Here is a 17,617-nt window from a genome sequence, read left to right on the forward strand (position 1 = left end):
AGTTTTGTAAGAACAGGAGGAAGAAGGGAGCTCTTGAAACAGCCCCTGTGCTCAAACTCCTAAAGGAATACAGCTTTGTCCATGGAAGAGGCTTGGAGAAGTCCTTCGGATTTCATGCAGCTGTTGTGTTTAAGTACATTCATACTGATCAGGCTAGTTCTGTAACAGATACTCTTGATATAGCAGTTTCTTATCCAGACATAGCAAAATTTGTTGTCCCTCAGTTCTAGTTAAGGAGTTGGCATGTTTCTTCTTGTGGTCAGGAGGCTTCCTTTTGAAAGATTCACTTCATTACCTTTTACCCCTAGCTGTACAGTAGCCTCTGGATTACGCCTCAGCCACTTGGAAATCTTCATATCCAAGTGACGAGAAAGCATAGGTCTTTACTGCCTTCCCTCCTCTGTGCATGTGTACAGAACTGCACCCAGCGGCAAACTGTCTGAGGGCTAGCCTGCAGTCCAGCTACACTGCTACCACTTGCCAGTACCACTTGTTTTTCCTTTTTTTCAAGGGAGGTGACATAATGCTCAGAATGCAGTTAAGGTACTCCGTAGCCCTTTTGGGGTTATGAATATGTCCCCCTACGTCTTGTTCATGAATGAATTGCAGATTTTCTTTACAGAGGTGAATCAGGAGCTGGTAAGACAGAGAACACCAAGAAGGTCATTCAGTATCTGGCTCATGTTGCTTCCTCACACAAGTCTAAAAAAGACCAGGTAAGACCTAGGTTTAATGATGCTTTATTGCTGTGCTGACTTTGGACAATAAATATATATTGGCTGATGTTGGGAAAAGCCATATTTCTCAATAAAAGCCTGGATACAGACATTTATCAGGGGACTGAGGAGGACAGTGAATTATGAAACAGTAAAGGTTTGTCAAAAATTGCCAGCCAGGGGACATTGTTCTAAGTCATAACTCGTTTGCATTCAGTGGAGCTACAGTGGGGATAAACTCATCCACAACCTCTTGGATTTGTGGGAAGTGCATGGGCAAGAGATGCTATAAGTAAAGCATCACCCATATCGATTTTTTTACACAGATGTATAACCAGTCCAGGCAGTGTAAAACCTTTATAGATTAAGTCCATCTATTATGTATACTGTCTCAAAACTGGAAAACACAGTGATAAGCTAGTGGACATCAGCTGAAAACTTGAAAATTGTAGGAAAACATTAAAAGGGTGGAAAACAGCAAAGCATTAGCAGGACATGAAAGGAGGGTGGTGGTGATGGTGGGAGGACTTTAAAGATGTCTCACTTATATTTTTTTCCCCCTCCCTCTCCCCTGATGGACTATTGCCGAATTCGTCAGTTGTATCCTCGTAGGTGAGCTGCACGTTTACTGCACGTTCTGCACCAGGAATGCGTTTTCTGTCCCATTGTGTGATTTTTTTGAGCAGCTTTTCACTCCACACCAATGTCACTTTCTGCAGCTAAAAAAAATCCATAGACAATTCACAATTTTTTTTTTTCTTTTGTGTGTGGTGCACAGTAATCTTTTTGTGAGGATGTTCAATTGGAGACTAAAATAATGTCAAGAATACTTGTGTTCTGTGCTCAATACTAGTTTGCATTTAAGGTTTTTTCTTGCAGGATTTTTCCAGATACAGCATTTGAAGTATTCTTCCAGGGCAATAGAACTGGACCAGGCTTTCCTAGAACCATAAGCATCTAGTGTATGTGGTGTTCCTAGTAAGATAAATGTGGTTGAGGTGTTTAGCTTTCTATTCTCTGCAGTGAGATGTGGCTGCAGGTTGCAAAGAAAGGTCGGGGCAAGGCTGCCCTGCAGACAGGGTGTTCCAGGACTGTGAGCTTGTTAGCCAGAGCTGAACATGTTGGAAACGTTCACTGGTGAGCTGTGTAATGAAAGCCAGATGCCAAGTGTGTCTACTGTATCTCTATGAGAGTTTTCCCATAGTAGCTTAGTGTGTAGGCATGTCTTATGTGTGTAGAGTATACAAATAAGAAGGCATCTCTGCATGCAGGCATACTATGTGTGTGTGCACACATAGTAATAAGTAACTTCTGGAATTCAACCCAAAAAAAATTTTCTATGTGCCAAACTTTCAGACATATGAAGGCTTTTTCCATGGTCTGTCAGTAGCTGTTTTTAGAAACATTCTCCTTTTTTCTTTTTCTTTTTTTGACTGTGGAAAATAGAATCATGGGGTTGAGGTTAAGTATTCTTCCATTGCTTATCCGTGAGCAAAATTTCAACCACTGAAGCAGAACAGGCACTCTGCTTAGGAGACTAAAACCGTTCTAAGTTGGACTGGTTAGTGATTTGCCCCAGTTTGATTTTCCCCCACACCCCACCCCTAAGTTTTGATTCTTCCAAGAAATCCTGCAGCTCATATTTTGCTCCACTTTGTGACTGAACAGTAGCACTGGCCTTACCACAGAGGATTTAGACCTGGAGTCTTTGAATGTTAATTGGTAGTGGTTGCATAGAGTGCTCTATGCAACAATTCTTTACAAACCCTAAATGTGGAACCAGATTATAGGAGTTTATGACAATGAATACATTACATTTTTTTAGGATCTCAGGTATACTGGTCACAGCAGATTTATTCTTTAGGGTTGAATATGGTGGTGTCAAACCTTTATACTGTAAGACTAGGCATGGCACTTAACCAATGATAATATAAAAAGTAGTGGTGCTTTATCTACCAGAAAGGTTTCTTGACTGTCTCCTGTTGGAGGTTTTGGATGTAAAGGCCTGTTTTTCCAAGTATCTGAGCCAAATTGGATTTATAAAGCATATTCTTCAACTAGCTCTCTTGTTTTGGAGGTGGTGGCAGCTTCCACCGATTCCAGTGCATTAATATATTCAGCTAAATAGCTTCTAGCTGCATGGTGTGACTACTAAGCACATTAAGGCTGCTTTTGGGGCCTACTGAATCTAATTAGACAAACATTTTTTTTTCATTTGTTGAAACTTTATTTGTGGAAGTTAAGATTGATATTTCCTCATATTTAGTCTCTGCTTCTCTACTGACTTCTTAAATCATCTAGTAGTTTTTTCAAGATGAGAATCTTCACAGCTAATCAGAAAATCATGGGTAATAGTTGCTAATGCTTTAATGTTTCTAATGAAGATTAAGTTATTGATGATCTTTCTCCCTTTCTGTTGGGAGAACTGTTGTTGGGCCTCAGTTATTTGAGAATCTGTCACATGACTGCAGGGAAGAACCCAAAAGCAAATCCCTAAAGTCTAAAAATCAAAACAACAAGAACCCCAGCAAACCAAACAAAAAACCCAAACGCCCTCCCCCATCTTTCAGGGGTTTTGATTGCATTCTGTTAAACTAGCTGTGATTTCTAGATGCCTTTCTCCATAATTCCTGAAGAATAAATGGCTGGCAAAACTTCTACCTTGCACAGAAATTGTTCCAAAAAGTATATGAGATGCAAAAAATTCAGAGTACATGATAGATTTCAAGGATTTTAGTTTACATTGGTGATGTAACTTCAGAGCGGTAGAAAGAGAGCGTACTGAGGAGTGTGCGCTGCCCAGCCACGGACTAACAGATCTGCTGGCTGTTACTGCTTCTGTTTTCATGAGGAATATTGTACATTAAATGCATGCCAAGTATTAAGCAAATTTGTTTCAGGTCAAGGAATGGCAGTTACAGGTGCCAGAAAATTGTCAGTGTCTTAATGATAGGAACCTTAGAATTTCTAGAAAGCTTGTGACTGACAGCTCTGTGTTGTACTGTTTTTGTTTTGCAAAATTACCCATGGTATAATAATAATGAAGTCTCTTCCTTCAGTGAAAGGTGACTGTCAAAATTTAAGGTCAGAAAACCCAACAAACCCCACCCAAAATCTTCTTCAAAAATTTTAAAGATAAAAGGATTTCCCTTTTAACCAAAGGGAGGGTACACTGCATACCAGTGAGGAATGGATATATGTTGCAGTAATCACAGCCACTTAATCTTATGTGCCATTGCCATGGCATGCTTAGAACTTGCTCTTTCCACTGTATCATAGGGCTAAGGCAAGTCATGAGAGCTGACTTGACCAACTCTTGAGCGTTTTCCTTTTTCCCCCACTCTATATCACTGTGTTGCTGAGCTCGCGTTCTCTATGCATATTGCTACCTTGGTGGTTCAAGGGACCTAATCACTTCTGAACTACAGTTTACCAACACCTACTTGACACTAATGACACTTTCTTCCTGAGGTACTAAATAATGGTAGGGTCTGTAGTATGGATTTCTGTAAACTTTTGATCTTTGTGTAGCTAAGCATGACCTTAGTTTTACTTTTAGCCAAATAATTAAAATAGATCTGATGTCAAAGCCTGGCTTCTGCTTAGAGAAAAAAATGGGCTTTTTTTAACCCCTTCCCTCCTTATTCCATAGTTGGGTTGAAATGCTATGTTGCTGGCATCTCTCACTTGCATGGTAACAAATTGCGTCACAAACAAAGGCCTAGGACTTCACTGCAGGATGGGGAGGAAGAATGGGGTGAGGGAAGAATGTTCCAACTTCAGTACCTATGCCAGAACAGGAGGGGAAATGTGACTGCCACACACCTTCAAGGACTGAACCCAGATTTCAAGGTTTTTTCCTTACAAAGCCACACACTAGCTCTGTTGTGAGAGATCAGATGTCCCAGCTCAGGTTCCTTTTCCAAGTCTAACCCCCTTCATATATATACTTGAGAGTGAATGAAAGAGTTTGCAGAAGCTGCCCTTTCTATATATGTGCAGTTCTACAGGGACTGAAGGTCTTGTTTGGCCTTGTGCTTTGCAAGCATGAAGTGAGGTGACTACAGAAGTAAGAAATAAAGACTTGTAATTCTTTGTACAGTTTCTCAAGTATCTTCCTTTTTTAACATTTTTTTATTGCATGTATTTTTAGAGAGATTGTGTAAGGACTAATCTGGTTTACAGTGCACTTTGAGAATGAATGGGAACAATTCAATACTCTTAAATAATTTGCTCATAAATTCCAGTTCTCATGAATCAAACTTCATTTCCATCCGTTATGCACAGGAAGTCTCAAGTACTTACCGATAACTGCTGAAAAGAGAAACGTTAATCTAAACTGTCATTTTCTGTCTCTAGAAGCTTTTTAGGTAATCTTAAAATATATAGAACTTTATGCATTTAGCACAGAGGACAAGTAATTTTTAAAAACAGCCAGGGGTATATCTCTAGCTAGCAGGGAAAGGTGTATATGTTCCAATGGTCTAGTACTTGGCAGGGATAAAGGTTCTGAATTTTCTTTTTCTACAGCTCCAGCATTTTGTGCTCCTTGAGGGGAGGAGTGTGTGAATATGACAGCAGAATGCAAGCGATCATGCAGTTTGTGGGATACCACTAATTCTCTTTTTTTGGTGTGCCTCCTTACAAAGGAGGTTTTTGCTTGTTTGTATTTTGGAAGACACAGACTCTTAGTGCAAGCTTTTTGTTTTGTTTTTTGTTTTTTTTAAACATTAGACCTTTTCAGACTAGCTTCTTAACCTACTGCTAGCAGAGTTCAAGGCTGTCTTGCAGTAGCAAGACAGGATTTTCCTCACTCTTCCAGCCTAGATGGCAAGATGCTTCTGGGATGAGGGCCTGATCTTGGATGGTATGGTGTTTCACTTTGATCCTGGGAAGTCTGTGGGATGTTATGGCCAGGTGGCTTTGAAGGGCTGCTTGTTAAGAGAAAGACAGCATTGGGATGCCCTTATGTTGAAGAAGGGATTAAAGCATATATGTGAATGTTTATGTTTTGCCCAGATAACTAATGAGTCTCCTTTGAAGGTTTAAGGGATCATCTCCTAAGGTTTAATATGGCTTCCCTACAACAGATGCCAAGCTAGTGTGAATTGAAACTTCAGTGCTGGCGTGACCCAGAGTTAATGCAGTAAACCAGTACCTACTTCATGAATTTCTAATTTCTCTCTAGGGAGAACTGGAGCGACAGTTGCTCCAGGCTAATCCCATCCTGGAGGCCTTTGGAAATGCCAAGACAGTAAAGAATGACAACTCCTCAAGATTTGTGAGTATTACTATTCAGCATGGGTGCCAGTATTCTACACTTTCTAGAGGGAAGACGTGGTCTGCTTTTGGGTGAACTGCTGTCAACTGTCTGAGAGTGACTTCCCTCAAATTGGTCTAGGATGTGAATTTAGTTCAGTGAATTACCTAGAATAGAACCGATAGGTCTCTAAAAGGAAGGAGCCTGACCCTGTGCCAGGATCATCTATGCTGATTTTTATTGTAAGTTTTTACAGTCAGTTTTATCTTGGAGACCAAATGCTGATCCTTGTTTTACTTGTTCTGGAGAGCATTCACAGCATCTGAGGGGTAAATAGGGGAGCTCGAGCTGGAACTAAATGAAAATGGTTGAAGCTAACATTGAGGGAGGCAGAACTGTCCAGATCATTTAGCACATGAAACTCTGGGAAATTTAGGCTGAAAAATGAATTTGAATTGTAGGCTATCTGAATATCAGAAATGTCTGAAAGTGTTTGGTGTGTTGTTTGTTAAATCACTGTTATGATCAGCATGCATTGCCTATTGGCTGACCTTATGTTTTGCCTAAAACCTGTCTGACCTGTTCTGAATTTCCTTTCCTGGGTTAAAAAGAGAAGGTTTACCTTTGCTGTTTACTGCTGTTACCAGGTAGAATGAATACTAATTTTAATGCTATTATCTTCCTTTTAGGGCAAGTTCATCAGAATCAACTTTGATGTAAACGGTTACATTGTTGGAGCAAATATTGAGACCTGTATCCTTTCCATAGCCACTTAAAAGGAGAAGTTAAAGGATATAGAGGTGGCAATAATGGTACCTAGCAATCTCTTCACAACTGACTTTCTGTTTGTCTGGTTGAGAAAGTGGTAGGAAGCACTTAAATTTATGCTATCAAGATTATTTTTGTAGTCTCCTGTTTCTTCATATAGTATTTTGTGACCTTTGTGATCATGGTGAAAATCTTTTCTGAATGAATGAATGATCATCTTAGGAGGTTGAAATGGAAGCATAAACTCCGATAAGATGAGTAGCTTTGGAATTTCATAAGCCATTCTCACTTCCATCCAAGGCAAGTAGGGATGGATGGCCACTGTTTTTCTGGTTTTTGTCCATTAAGTCTCTCTTATCATAGCCATCATTCAGAGGCTGGCAGAACTGAGACCAGAAGCTCAGTGGGTTGTTGACTGATAATGATTGCAAAATCATCATAAACCCCTGTTAATTGGCAGGAGGAGAACATCGGGTAGTAGAGTGTTTTGCTCCTGCCATAGCTTAGGAAGTGATTTATATGTCCTGCCATATGCCTTGACTCTCTGAAGATCTGCTGGAGAAGTCACGTGCAATTCGTCAAGCCAAAGAGGAGAGAACCTTCCACATCTTTTACTACCTGCTATCTGGGGCAGGCGAGCATTTGAAGAGTAAGTATGATTTTGTTGTAGTTACAGGGTTTCCTCATCACAATGACATGAGGGTCCAAAACCCTTGTAGGTTAGGACCTGTTTCTTCATAGTTTCTTGGCTCTGCCTTTTAGATATGGTCACCCCTCCTCCACTTCTTCTGTACACTCATACATCCCTCTGCCGTCCCCCTGCACTTCTTAGTTCCTGAAAACTTGCTTCTCTGGTTCCTTCCTGCACTTGCCTCCTTGCCAGCAATGACTCTACACCCTTCCGTATCTAAATCACTGTCCCATGTTTAGTCTCATCTTGCATGATGTAAACCCTTCTAGTGCAGGAACGGTCCTACTGTGATGCACTCGGCGTTTAACTGAACAGAACAAAGTTGCTGGCACCTAAGCAGGTCTAGAATCCTAGTGCACCTAACTCAGCCTAGTAATCATGACCCATGTTGCACGAGAGCTGCAAATTGATCTGGAGGAAAGACAGGAGGAAAGGACTTTTCTCATAGTTGCTGCTATTTCAAGAGCTATATATAAACTTTCAAATGACTTGAAACAAATGAGGTGTCTGAAATTAAAGGCAAATTTACTTTCAAGTTAATCCCTGCTTCTTATAGACTTAAAGCATAATGATGATTGACACTGCTTTGGTGGAGTAGTCTAGGGGAGAGGGAATAGAAAGAAATAAGGCAGAAAAACTCCAATTTTATCTAAAATACATTAAATGTTCAGCCTGCAGTAAAACTGGGGTTAATCCCAGATTCATCTAGCACCTGCAAGACAGAAATTTGATCTCAGTAGTAGCTTGTTGTCTGTTTTTAAAAAGTAAAAAAAAAAAAAAAAAAAAAAAAAAAAAAAAGCGCCATACTAACTTCTTTCTGAATTCTTTCCTAAGCTGATCTGCTGCTGGAGCCTTACAACAAATATCGCTTCCTTTCCAATGGGCATGTTACGATCCCAGGTCAGCAAGACAAAGATATGTTTCAGGAGACCATGGAGGCAATGAAGATCATGGGCATCCCAGATGAGGAGCAGATAGGTATGAATCCTCTGAAGGCTTGAAAATGCAAGGAGATGAAAGATGGAGCAGATCATACCTCTCTGGAGCTCTTTTTGTTCCGTGGTTCTTTTTTTTGTTTGTTTTGGATTCTTTTGTTGGTTTGGTTTTGTCTGGTGCCCACTCCCTCAAGTGAATAGTGTGCAAGTAATAAACTTAGTGGATTTGGAGTGACGCACCTCGGGATTTATCAGCACAGTTTCCATTTATACAGTTAATGTTAGAAGTCAAGCAACTAATGAAAACACACTTCTGCTTGCTGTTTTTGTTCCTGATCTGAGGGCTGTATATCCAACTTATGAATAACACATCCAAGATACAAGAATCCCCTCATTCTCTTGTGCAGTGCGTGGCTTGTGTGCTCCCCCTATCCCTAAGCAGTGGCTTTGAAGTCTCTAATCCAGCCACTGCTGGATTAGTACTTTGAGAATAGCCTGGTCTTAGTGCCTTTCTTTCCAGCTTAACACTGAACTGCTGATCAGAAATTAATATTGTCTGATTCTGTGAGCTTAGTACCATGACAGTGAAGCTAGAATTGCATGCAGCCAGCACAAAGTGCAGTGATATGTATTCACCAGAGCTCTGTCCTGTCTCATTCATGATCTGTCTCACTGGTTGGGAACCAGTGTCCTACAAAATCTCAGTTTCTAAATGTATAAGGTCTTCTAAGACTAGGACAGCTTTTCTCTATGCTGAAACAAGCATCTGTAGTGGTTTGAAGTCACCACCTCTTCTGCTGGAGGCTGCAGCTCTTGTGGCTGTAGGGAATATGTGCCTGTGCCTTAACCATTGTTCTTCACAGTCCAGCCTGTTGTTATCCACAGTTTAATACACTTCTTGATATCCTGAATCATTTAAGACTGAAACCACTGTGTGGAGGTGAAGAGAAATTTGCCTAAACCGAATAAAAGCATTGGCAGCCTAATTTATTGCCAGGATGTCCTACTATAAGTTTTTTGAGTTGGGTTTTTAATGTACGCTCTAGGGCATGTCTTTGCTGTCGCATAGAAGAGCTATTGGTTCCAGCCACTACAGCAAAGATAGCTTTAGTGTTCTGCACTTGCTGTTCAAAGTGCAAAGTGCATTCATGTTCCTTATAGGCTTAGAAGATAATGCATACAGTAGCTGGCTGGATGGTAGGCTTACTTAGTTTTCATGTAAAGTCTATAAACACTAACTATCCTCATTTATGAGACAACATTGAAATAAGCTGTCTGTCCAAGTGCCAGGACTCCAGATTCAGCTGTCAAACCACTGGATTTTATAACGTGCCACTAGGAACATATATGTTTCTCTTCTGTTAGTCCTGATGTAGCATATAATGGAGCCTTTGTTCGCTCTGCTGTGAAGAGGATATTGTTGTAAAACAAATGTTTCTGTAACAGGTAGAAATTAGGGTACGAAAAAATCTTTGGTATGAGATAGCCTTTGCAAGTGACTGGTAGTTTACTTTGCTCAAGGCAACTAGAAGCTATTATTCAATGAACCTTGATTGATACATGGTGAAAACTGAATTGATACTATGGCATTGAAAAATGTCTTTCCTGTTCTAGCATCTGATTCTGCTTTTGTGACGTGCACCATTTGAAGAGTACGAATATATCATTAGCAATGGGTGGGGTGCTTCAGCATGTAATTAGTGATAGTTATGATACAGGCACTTTTGCCCACATCCTGCTGCCCTTCATATATTATGTGTGTCTGTATGGACTACAGACCTTGGACAGGGAGTTGAAAGTGATACAGGGTTAAAGGAACAGAATCTTCCTCTCTTAATTGGTTTGTACTCTTAATAACTGTCTCTTTCCTGTGTTTAACAGTAGTCATTAAGGAAAATAGCAAATTTTGGCCCTCTAACAGAGAACAGATGTTTTATCAAAAAACATAGAAGTCTCCCACTTTATAGTAAATGTTATAGTGGTGTTGAGAATGGGTAAATTTCCACGCTGCGTAGTCCTGCATAGGAGGGACAGGGAAAGTCCTGTGCCTGAATGGGAGTCATGTAGAGGAATTACCTGTAGTGTTTTTTCCCAGATTCCAGAAAGATCTTTGGGATGTTGAGAAGGACCTCTTACCATGTCAGGAAAAGTAACTGGGTCGTATAAGGGCTCTTGGTGGTGTCTGACACTAAGCTATTATTATTATTACTACTTTAAAAGGTCTGCTGAAGGTTATCTCGGGTGTTCTTCAACTGGGCAACATAGTCTTCAAGAAGGAGCGTAATACAGACCAAGCCTCTATGCCAGACAATACAGGTAACCAATCTCCTTTTCCCACCCCAAAGAAAAATGCAGAAAAAAGCCTACAGGCAGTTATTGCAAGTAGAATAATGTATTACAGAATGTAGAGAATGCTGGAGTCCTATTTTTCTATAAAGTGAATTATTTGTCAAAGGAGCTGACACGCTCCTTCATACAAACACACACAGAAGTGTGGGTTTGCAGCCACCCATGGGCAGGAATGTGTCACTGTTCTTGTGACAGGGCTAGGCAGGAAGTACATGTGATGACCAGATGAAAAGGATTACTCTACTGGAATATATAGCGTGTGTGTTTTAACCCAGCTAGGAATGATTACTCCTACAAACATATATTATCAGACTTTAAGGAATGTTCTTTGACTTTTTAGGTAGACTTGTAACCGTATGAGTAAAGTGGATAGTTTTGTAGTGGGTAAATTATGTGCACGTGTTTTTAATTGCACTGCCCATTGTTGCATGTGTAAATAATACCAAGTTTCACATGATAGAAGGGTACCTGTTGGAAGACATAGCTCTTAGACCTTCATTATAGATGTACTGCAGAAATATAAGAGGTTGCTAATTTGTCTTTAAGTGTTTATATTTTTGGCTATTATTACTATGGAAAGTATTCTCTAAATGGCATTTGGGGGAGGAGAGTAAACCATTTGGGTTTTGAATCTTGAATCTGAAATACAGAATTACCTCAAAGACTAATCAGTAGATGAAGAGAGAACGATTAGCTTGATTAAGAAACCTGTTACTTGATGTATCTTTAAATTGATTACAGACTATGAACTTTCTAAAGTGTCTGTGTTATGATATAGTGCTATGAGAGTATTGCTTCAAATTTACTTTTGTGGCTTCTGGAGAAACTCAATAACCTATGGTATGGATTGCAAGAGTTTTTGGGGTATTTTTTGGTTTTGAAGATACCTTTCTTTGTCTCATTACCCTGTTCTTCATTTAACTTTTTTTTTATAAGCTGTTTCATGACTCTTGGGAAGACAGTTGCAGGAATGTTTTCCTTTTTCTCTTGCTTTCTGTGAGAAAAACAAAAGCACATTAATCTCTTTGTTGTATCCTCTTACCGTGTTTAGCTGCTCAGAAAGTGTCTCATCTTTTGGGTATCAATGTGACTGATTTCACTAGAGGTATCCTGACTCCTCGCATCAAAGTTGGGCGAGATTATGTCCAGAAAGCTCAGACCAAAGAGCAGGTATGCACTCTCTAAAACTGAACAAGTACTTTAGTCTTTAATCTTGCCACCACAAAGCTAACAAATGTATTGAAGGTTTCTGTAGCGTTCAATAACCATCTTTATTGCTGCAATATATGGCAACCGCACTTGAATAACGTAACACACATATTGCTTCTAGTATTTGCTTGCTTGATTTGTATAAAGATAGAAATCACCCTGCCCCTGTAGCACTTTTTCTTATCTGGGGGGTGGGGGGAGTGACTGGCTGTCCCAAGGGATTAAGTTCCTTCAGTGCTGTATGCAAGGATGGTATTTTCAAGTTGCTGTAATATAGAATGCACTGGTTTTGAGTAGGCTGGCTACTAGAGTGGAAAAACTTGCTGCTCACCCTTGAAACTGATTGTAAATTTTGTAACACTTTTGAATCGGGTTGTGCTCTAAATTAAACCTCACCTAGGAGGTAGTAGCCTCCTGAATGGAGCAAAGCCCCTGTGCTTACTCATTGCACAGGTTATTTATGAACGCATCCTTATTCTCAGTGTAAATAAACATGCCCCCATAACATGGAAGGTGTTGGGAAGGGAATGAAGTCTAGAAATAGTCACAGACTGCCTTTGCATTTTGATATTTAATTTCTTACTATACGTAGTATTTTTGTGTCAGTCACAAGTAGGGTAGTGGCATGGGAGGAGGGGATTTGGCTTCACAAATCCTAAATTACAAAAGAATTTAAATGCTTTTATTTGGACCTATGAAACATACTATGTTACTATAGTCTTTGGAGGTGACTGGGCATCATTTTCCTTTCCTGAATACCAGGCATTGATTTGTCCAACAGGCAGGATCCTGAAATTTGGCTTTGACACACTAATTTAATAAGACATATTCTTCACTCTTGTTTATGGAGTATCACTGTGCCATCTACTTTTCATTGGGAATAACCTCTGAAATGAGCCTTTTTTAGTGAGTTTGGTCATGGAGAGAAAAATCTCAGACTACAGCTGGCCATTAGATGCCAAAACAGTGTAATCTGTGCCTGCCTTTGGATTATAATGTAACTCTTGATCTTTGTCTTTTTTTCTATTTAGGCTGACTTTGCCATTGAAGCGCTGGCTAAAGCCACTTATGAACGTATGTTCCGGTGGCTGGTCATGCGTATCAACAAGGCATTGGATAAGACCAAGCGACAGGGTGCATCCTTCATTGGAATCCTTGACATTGCTGGCTTTGAGATTTTCGAGGTAAGGAGAAGTCAGGTCCTTGCACTCAGCACAATTTACCGTGGAACAAAGACTGCTAAAGGAAATGACTTAAAAACTGGAAAAGGATAGTATAGTTTTAGAAAGGATGTGTATTCCACATTTGTTATTTGAGATCCCTGCTGATGTGAACTGTCAGATTATTTAATACCATAACTGGTTCATTCTTTAGTCTGCAAATGTTTTATCTCATTGCTATATAGTCTGGTGCTTGCATGCTTTTTGGCATGTGCATCAGAATTATTTTAATTTCATGGTTCCAGGTGTTCTTCTTTCTTTATAGCTTACAGCTTAAGAGTTTGCTAACCTACAAAAAAGTATTTAAAAATGTCATGTAGTGTTATGGATCATGACTGGACTTAAAATTATATATCCCATTAATCTGTCCCAAAACATTTAAAGGATGGTTCACTGAAACCTGTTAGCATCATTAAAAATTGTAGGTATGGTTTCTTCTTCTTCCTGATGTGTTTTGGAAAAGACAAGGATAGGGTAGACATAATCAGAGCCAACGTATATTCTGACCTATGTATGCTCCTTTCTGCAAGAAGCATGAAAATTGGGGATCAGAGTGTGGTTTCACATACAGCAAACTGATTTAATAGCTCTGATGCAGAAAAGGTGTGAACTTGCTTGTTTCCCCTTTGCTGCTCCTGGCTTCAACTGCTTGTACCATTCACCTCTAGCCCCGCAGGAAGTATTTTCTTAGGGTGTTTTATAATTGAATCAGTCTGCAAAGGGGAATCTGACCATAAAAACTGCTGCAGGATAAATATAAGAGAGGAAGAGCTGAAGGAACGTTAAGGAAGAGTTGGAAAAGAGGGGAAGTGGGAGTTCCGTCTATAGGTGTCAGTGAACTGTTAGGCCAAACCATTATGTCTATGAAACAACAATTTTACACTTAGTCTGAAGCAATCACATCAGAAGAGAACTATCCTGCCATCCTCATTATCGCAGCCAAGCAGCTTCTATAACCTGTGTTACGCTGGGTCTAGCTCATGGGCTGCTGCAGGGTGAATTGCACCAATTTATTAATGAAATGGAAAACTAAGCCACAGAAAAGTTGATTTATATTTCTATGCCCCCCCAATCAAGTCTACCTTTGGTTTCATGGTTGCTGGATCTCATGAAAATAAGGAGAGTGGAAATACATGGTTAGGAGTTACTGAAACATGGAGGAAAGAACAGGACCATTCTCTTCAGCAGCTGCATTATATTTAGTGTGGTCTCACATGAAAATGCACCCTTGGTTATTAACTGTGTCCTTACAGTTTGAAGAAATCTGAGATAGTGAAGAAATTTCACTCACTTTCCCTGCTCTGATTCTATATATGAAGATTAAAAAGAAACTTTCCAGTCCTCATGCTTTTAGGAATTTGTCTTCAGGCTTCTGTTGCTTCCTCTTCCTAGGAAGAGGACCTGCCAGCTCTGAGTTTGTGAGAAAACCAGAGTCTGTTCTGTTCCTGAGTTAAGTAGCTGCAGTAATTCTTCTGCTGTTTACAACTAAACATTCTTTCACAAAGTCTGAGGAACAGTGTGTATGAACTTCCCTAGGGATTGTAGCAGTGATGCGGGGGCACATGACAGGAAAGGCAGTTCATAAGCAAATGGGGTTATTGACAAAGGGCTGTCCACCCCACACAGAATACTAGCTTAAATTCCTGAACTGTAGATGTGATCTTTTGTGCTAAGAGCATAGTAGGTGTGTATTCAAAAGCAACTGTTGAAACACCTTTCTACCTTTTTCTTCATTAGCTGAACTCCTTTGAGCAGCTGTGTATTAACTACACAAATGAAAAGTTGCAGCAGCTCTTTAACCACACCATGTTCATTCTGGAGCAAGAGGAGTACCAGAGGGAGGGCATAGAGTGGAATTTCATTGACTTTGGCCTGGATCTGCAGCCCTGCATTGACCTCATAGAGAAGCCGGTAAGCTTCTTGTTCTACTGTCAAGCAGCAAGAAATGGATGCACTAATTTTTTCATTGAGCACATAATCTCTATCTTTAGACTAGAAACTAGCTTTCTAGCTTTTGTAATCCTCTATTGACACTGTGGTATTCTTAGAAGTAGAAGTGAAGTTTCCTCTGTGTCTGAAAGTATGTAACCAATAGAGCTGTTAGTATTAGTTCTGTAGGAAATATTGCATGAAAACAGATCGTCAGCCACTTTTTCCTTTCACAAAATTGTCTTCATTTATATAGATCTGCATGATACTAGATGTATGTGTGGCTTACCATAAGTAGTGTGAACTTCCTTACTTAACTATGTGTGATGAGAAGCTGTGAATCTGTTGCTTTCATTCTGCTCTAATGAAACTTGGAAATTTATAAATTTCATGGTAGATTTTCCAATGGTAAGGACTAGTTTGTGAAATAGTCTGCTGTGGTCTTCTGCATTTAGACACCTGGATATTTGGAAAACAGTGTGATAGTGTTCCTTCTGTTAAAAAGATACCTTTTTTCCACATAAAACAACCTAGACAAATGTCATGGAAGAGACCTTCTCATAAAAATGTTCAGAATTCACATGAGGATTTTGAAGAATTATTAACAATTTCTATTAGTATGGAAGTAGTTGAACTGATACCACACAACAGGTGAATGTGATGGGGATCAGGCTTGGGTTTTTTTTTTTTTTTTTCCCCCCTAGACATCTAAAGGTGTTAATCATTGATGTAGTCATGTATTTAATGATGTTTTGATGTTTCCCTTCTTAAAGGCTGGACCTCCCGGTATACTGGCCCTGCTGGATGAAGAGTGCTGGTTCCCAAAAGCAACAGACAAAAGCTTTGTGGAAAAAGTTGTACAAGAACAAGGCACCCACCCCAAATTTCAGAAGCCAAAACAGCTGAAAGACAAAGCTGACTTCTGTATCATACATTATGCTGGCAAGGTAAAGAATTAGTAGCTAAAACATGGACATTGGAATGTCTGCTATATTTTATAATGCTGCTTAGAAATGGCTACTTACCAAAATGTCTGCCTATGGGAAACCAGTGGAAGATTTCATGAAACTGTTCCATTGCTGTGGACCTTACAGGGCCTAAGGGGATTTGCCTGCAAGTTATAAATCTATAGTTGAAGACATGTCAAACTGACACCAATTTAAATCTGTTTTCTGTGACTTGGTGAGATTGGAGGTACATTTCAGAAACCTTGCATAAAGACTTCATCACCAAAAATGATGATGCAGTTGGTTTTTGTGTCACACTCTGGGTGGTGCAAACTAGCAAATCCATTTCCTTTACTGACAGAACAGAACATGCAGCTGTTTGTTAGGGTTTTAAATTTGTAGGTATGCTTGCTTAGATAGCAAATCTAAGAATGATTAGGTAATCTGTTGTTGATTGTGCAAACCTCAGTGCTACTTTTACAGATTTTGCAGGGTCTCTCTGCATCTTGTGCTGCAGAAAAATCTGTCCCATCCCCCCCAAGTTTCTTGACGTGTTTATGTTCTCCAGGTGGATTATAAAGCAGATGAATGGCTGATGAAGAACATGGATCCGCTGAATGATAACATTGCTACTCTTCTCCACCAGTCGTCGGATAAGTTTGTGTCTGAGCTGTGGAAAGATGGTATGTAATTAAGTTAAATCTCATTGTTTTCTCTTGTTTTATGTGGAAGAGTTTCTTTGATCATCAAAAGTTTGTGATGAGCTATGTTGCTTTTTTTCCCTGAAGACTAAGCCACCAAGATGAGCATTATCTGGAACATCCTTTGCTTAGATCATGGTATTGCATTAAAAGTTCGTAGTAACTCAAGAGAAAAGTTCCCTTGCAACAACTTATGTTAAGCTTGCTGCATACATAGCAATCATTTCTTAAAATGAAGAATGCTAGGATAAAATATGAATGCACCATTATGTCCCAGCAGCTTGCGTAGCTGCAACGCTCAAACACAAGAGGTTGAATCTATGTTTTCAGTCCTGCAACTAGTGTTCTTTCTGCAGTGTTGTTCAGTATTTTACTCTATCTTCTCTGGGTTTTTCTGGTTTTGAGTCTTACTGTTGCTATCACTTTCTGTGGTGGGTTTTCTTTGACGTCTCTGTCTGTTGCAGAGATGCAGAACGTTCAGAGAGCCTATTTCTATCAACACTTTCCTATTCTTCATCTAGAACCAGGTGACTGAGAAACCCGGTTGTTGTGTCATGTGCGTAATGCATCCTAGAGCCATGCAAGAAATGCTTCCGTTAACTTCTCTTTGCCCCTTTGTCATACCTGCTTGTTTTTCTTGTTCATTTCCTCTGCTTTGTGCTCGTAGCTCCTCACGGACTTTAGAACAAAAGCAAAACTTTCACCATGCAAGTGGATACAAGAAAAGTATGGACATATTCGGGTGCTAAAGGTTGCTCGTGTAAGACTTGCATAGGAACAGCTAAAAGCAAATCCCTGTCAACTGACCATAGAGCTAGCAAGGCTATATTTCTTGCAAGATTTTGAAGGAAGATTTCTGAGACTGCATTTAAACTGAAATCCCATTTAACAT

General features: G+C 39.7%; 1 protein-coding gene across 1 annotated transcript in view; it reads left to right on the forward strand.

Moving 5' to 3' along the window:
* Positions 1-17,617, forward strand: part of MYH9 (myosin heavy chain 9) — a gene marked incomplete at its 3' end in the record, with an annotated part of 54,008 nt that overhangs the window by 16,563 nt on the left and 19,828 nt on the right. Inside the window, exons 4-14 of the mRNA XM_082014241.1 lie at positions 623-716; positions 5,905-5,997; positions 6,666-6,729; positions 7,295-7,393; positions 8,270-8,413; positions 10,591-10,686; positions 11,771-11,889; positions 12,960-13,112; positions 14,886-15,059; positions 15,851-16,024; positions 16,593-16,707. Of these exons, the coding sequence (XP_081870367.1) occupies positions 623-716; positions 5,905-5,997; positions 6,666-6,729; positions 7,295-7,393; positions 8,270-8,413; positions 10,591-10,686; positions 11,771-11,889; positions 12,960-13,112; positions 14,886-15,059; positions 15,851-16,024; positions 16,593-16,707 (1,325 nt within the window). The remainder of the gene's footprint in view (positions 1-622; positions 717-5,904; positions 5,998-6,665; positions 6,730-7,294; positions 7,394-8,269; positions 8,414-10,590; positions 10,687-11,770; positions 11,890-12,959; positions 13,113-14,885; positions 15,060-15,850; positions 16,025-16,592; positions 16,708-17,617) is intronic.

Source organism: Phaethon aethereus (assembly GCF_964289735.1).
Source record: "Phaethon aethereus genome assembly, chromosome: 1".
NCBI classification, from domain to species: Eukaryota; Metazoa; Chordata; class Aves; order Phaethontiformes; family Phaethontidae; genus Phaethon; species Phaethon aethereus.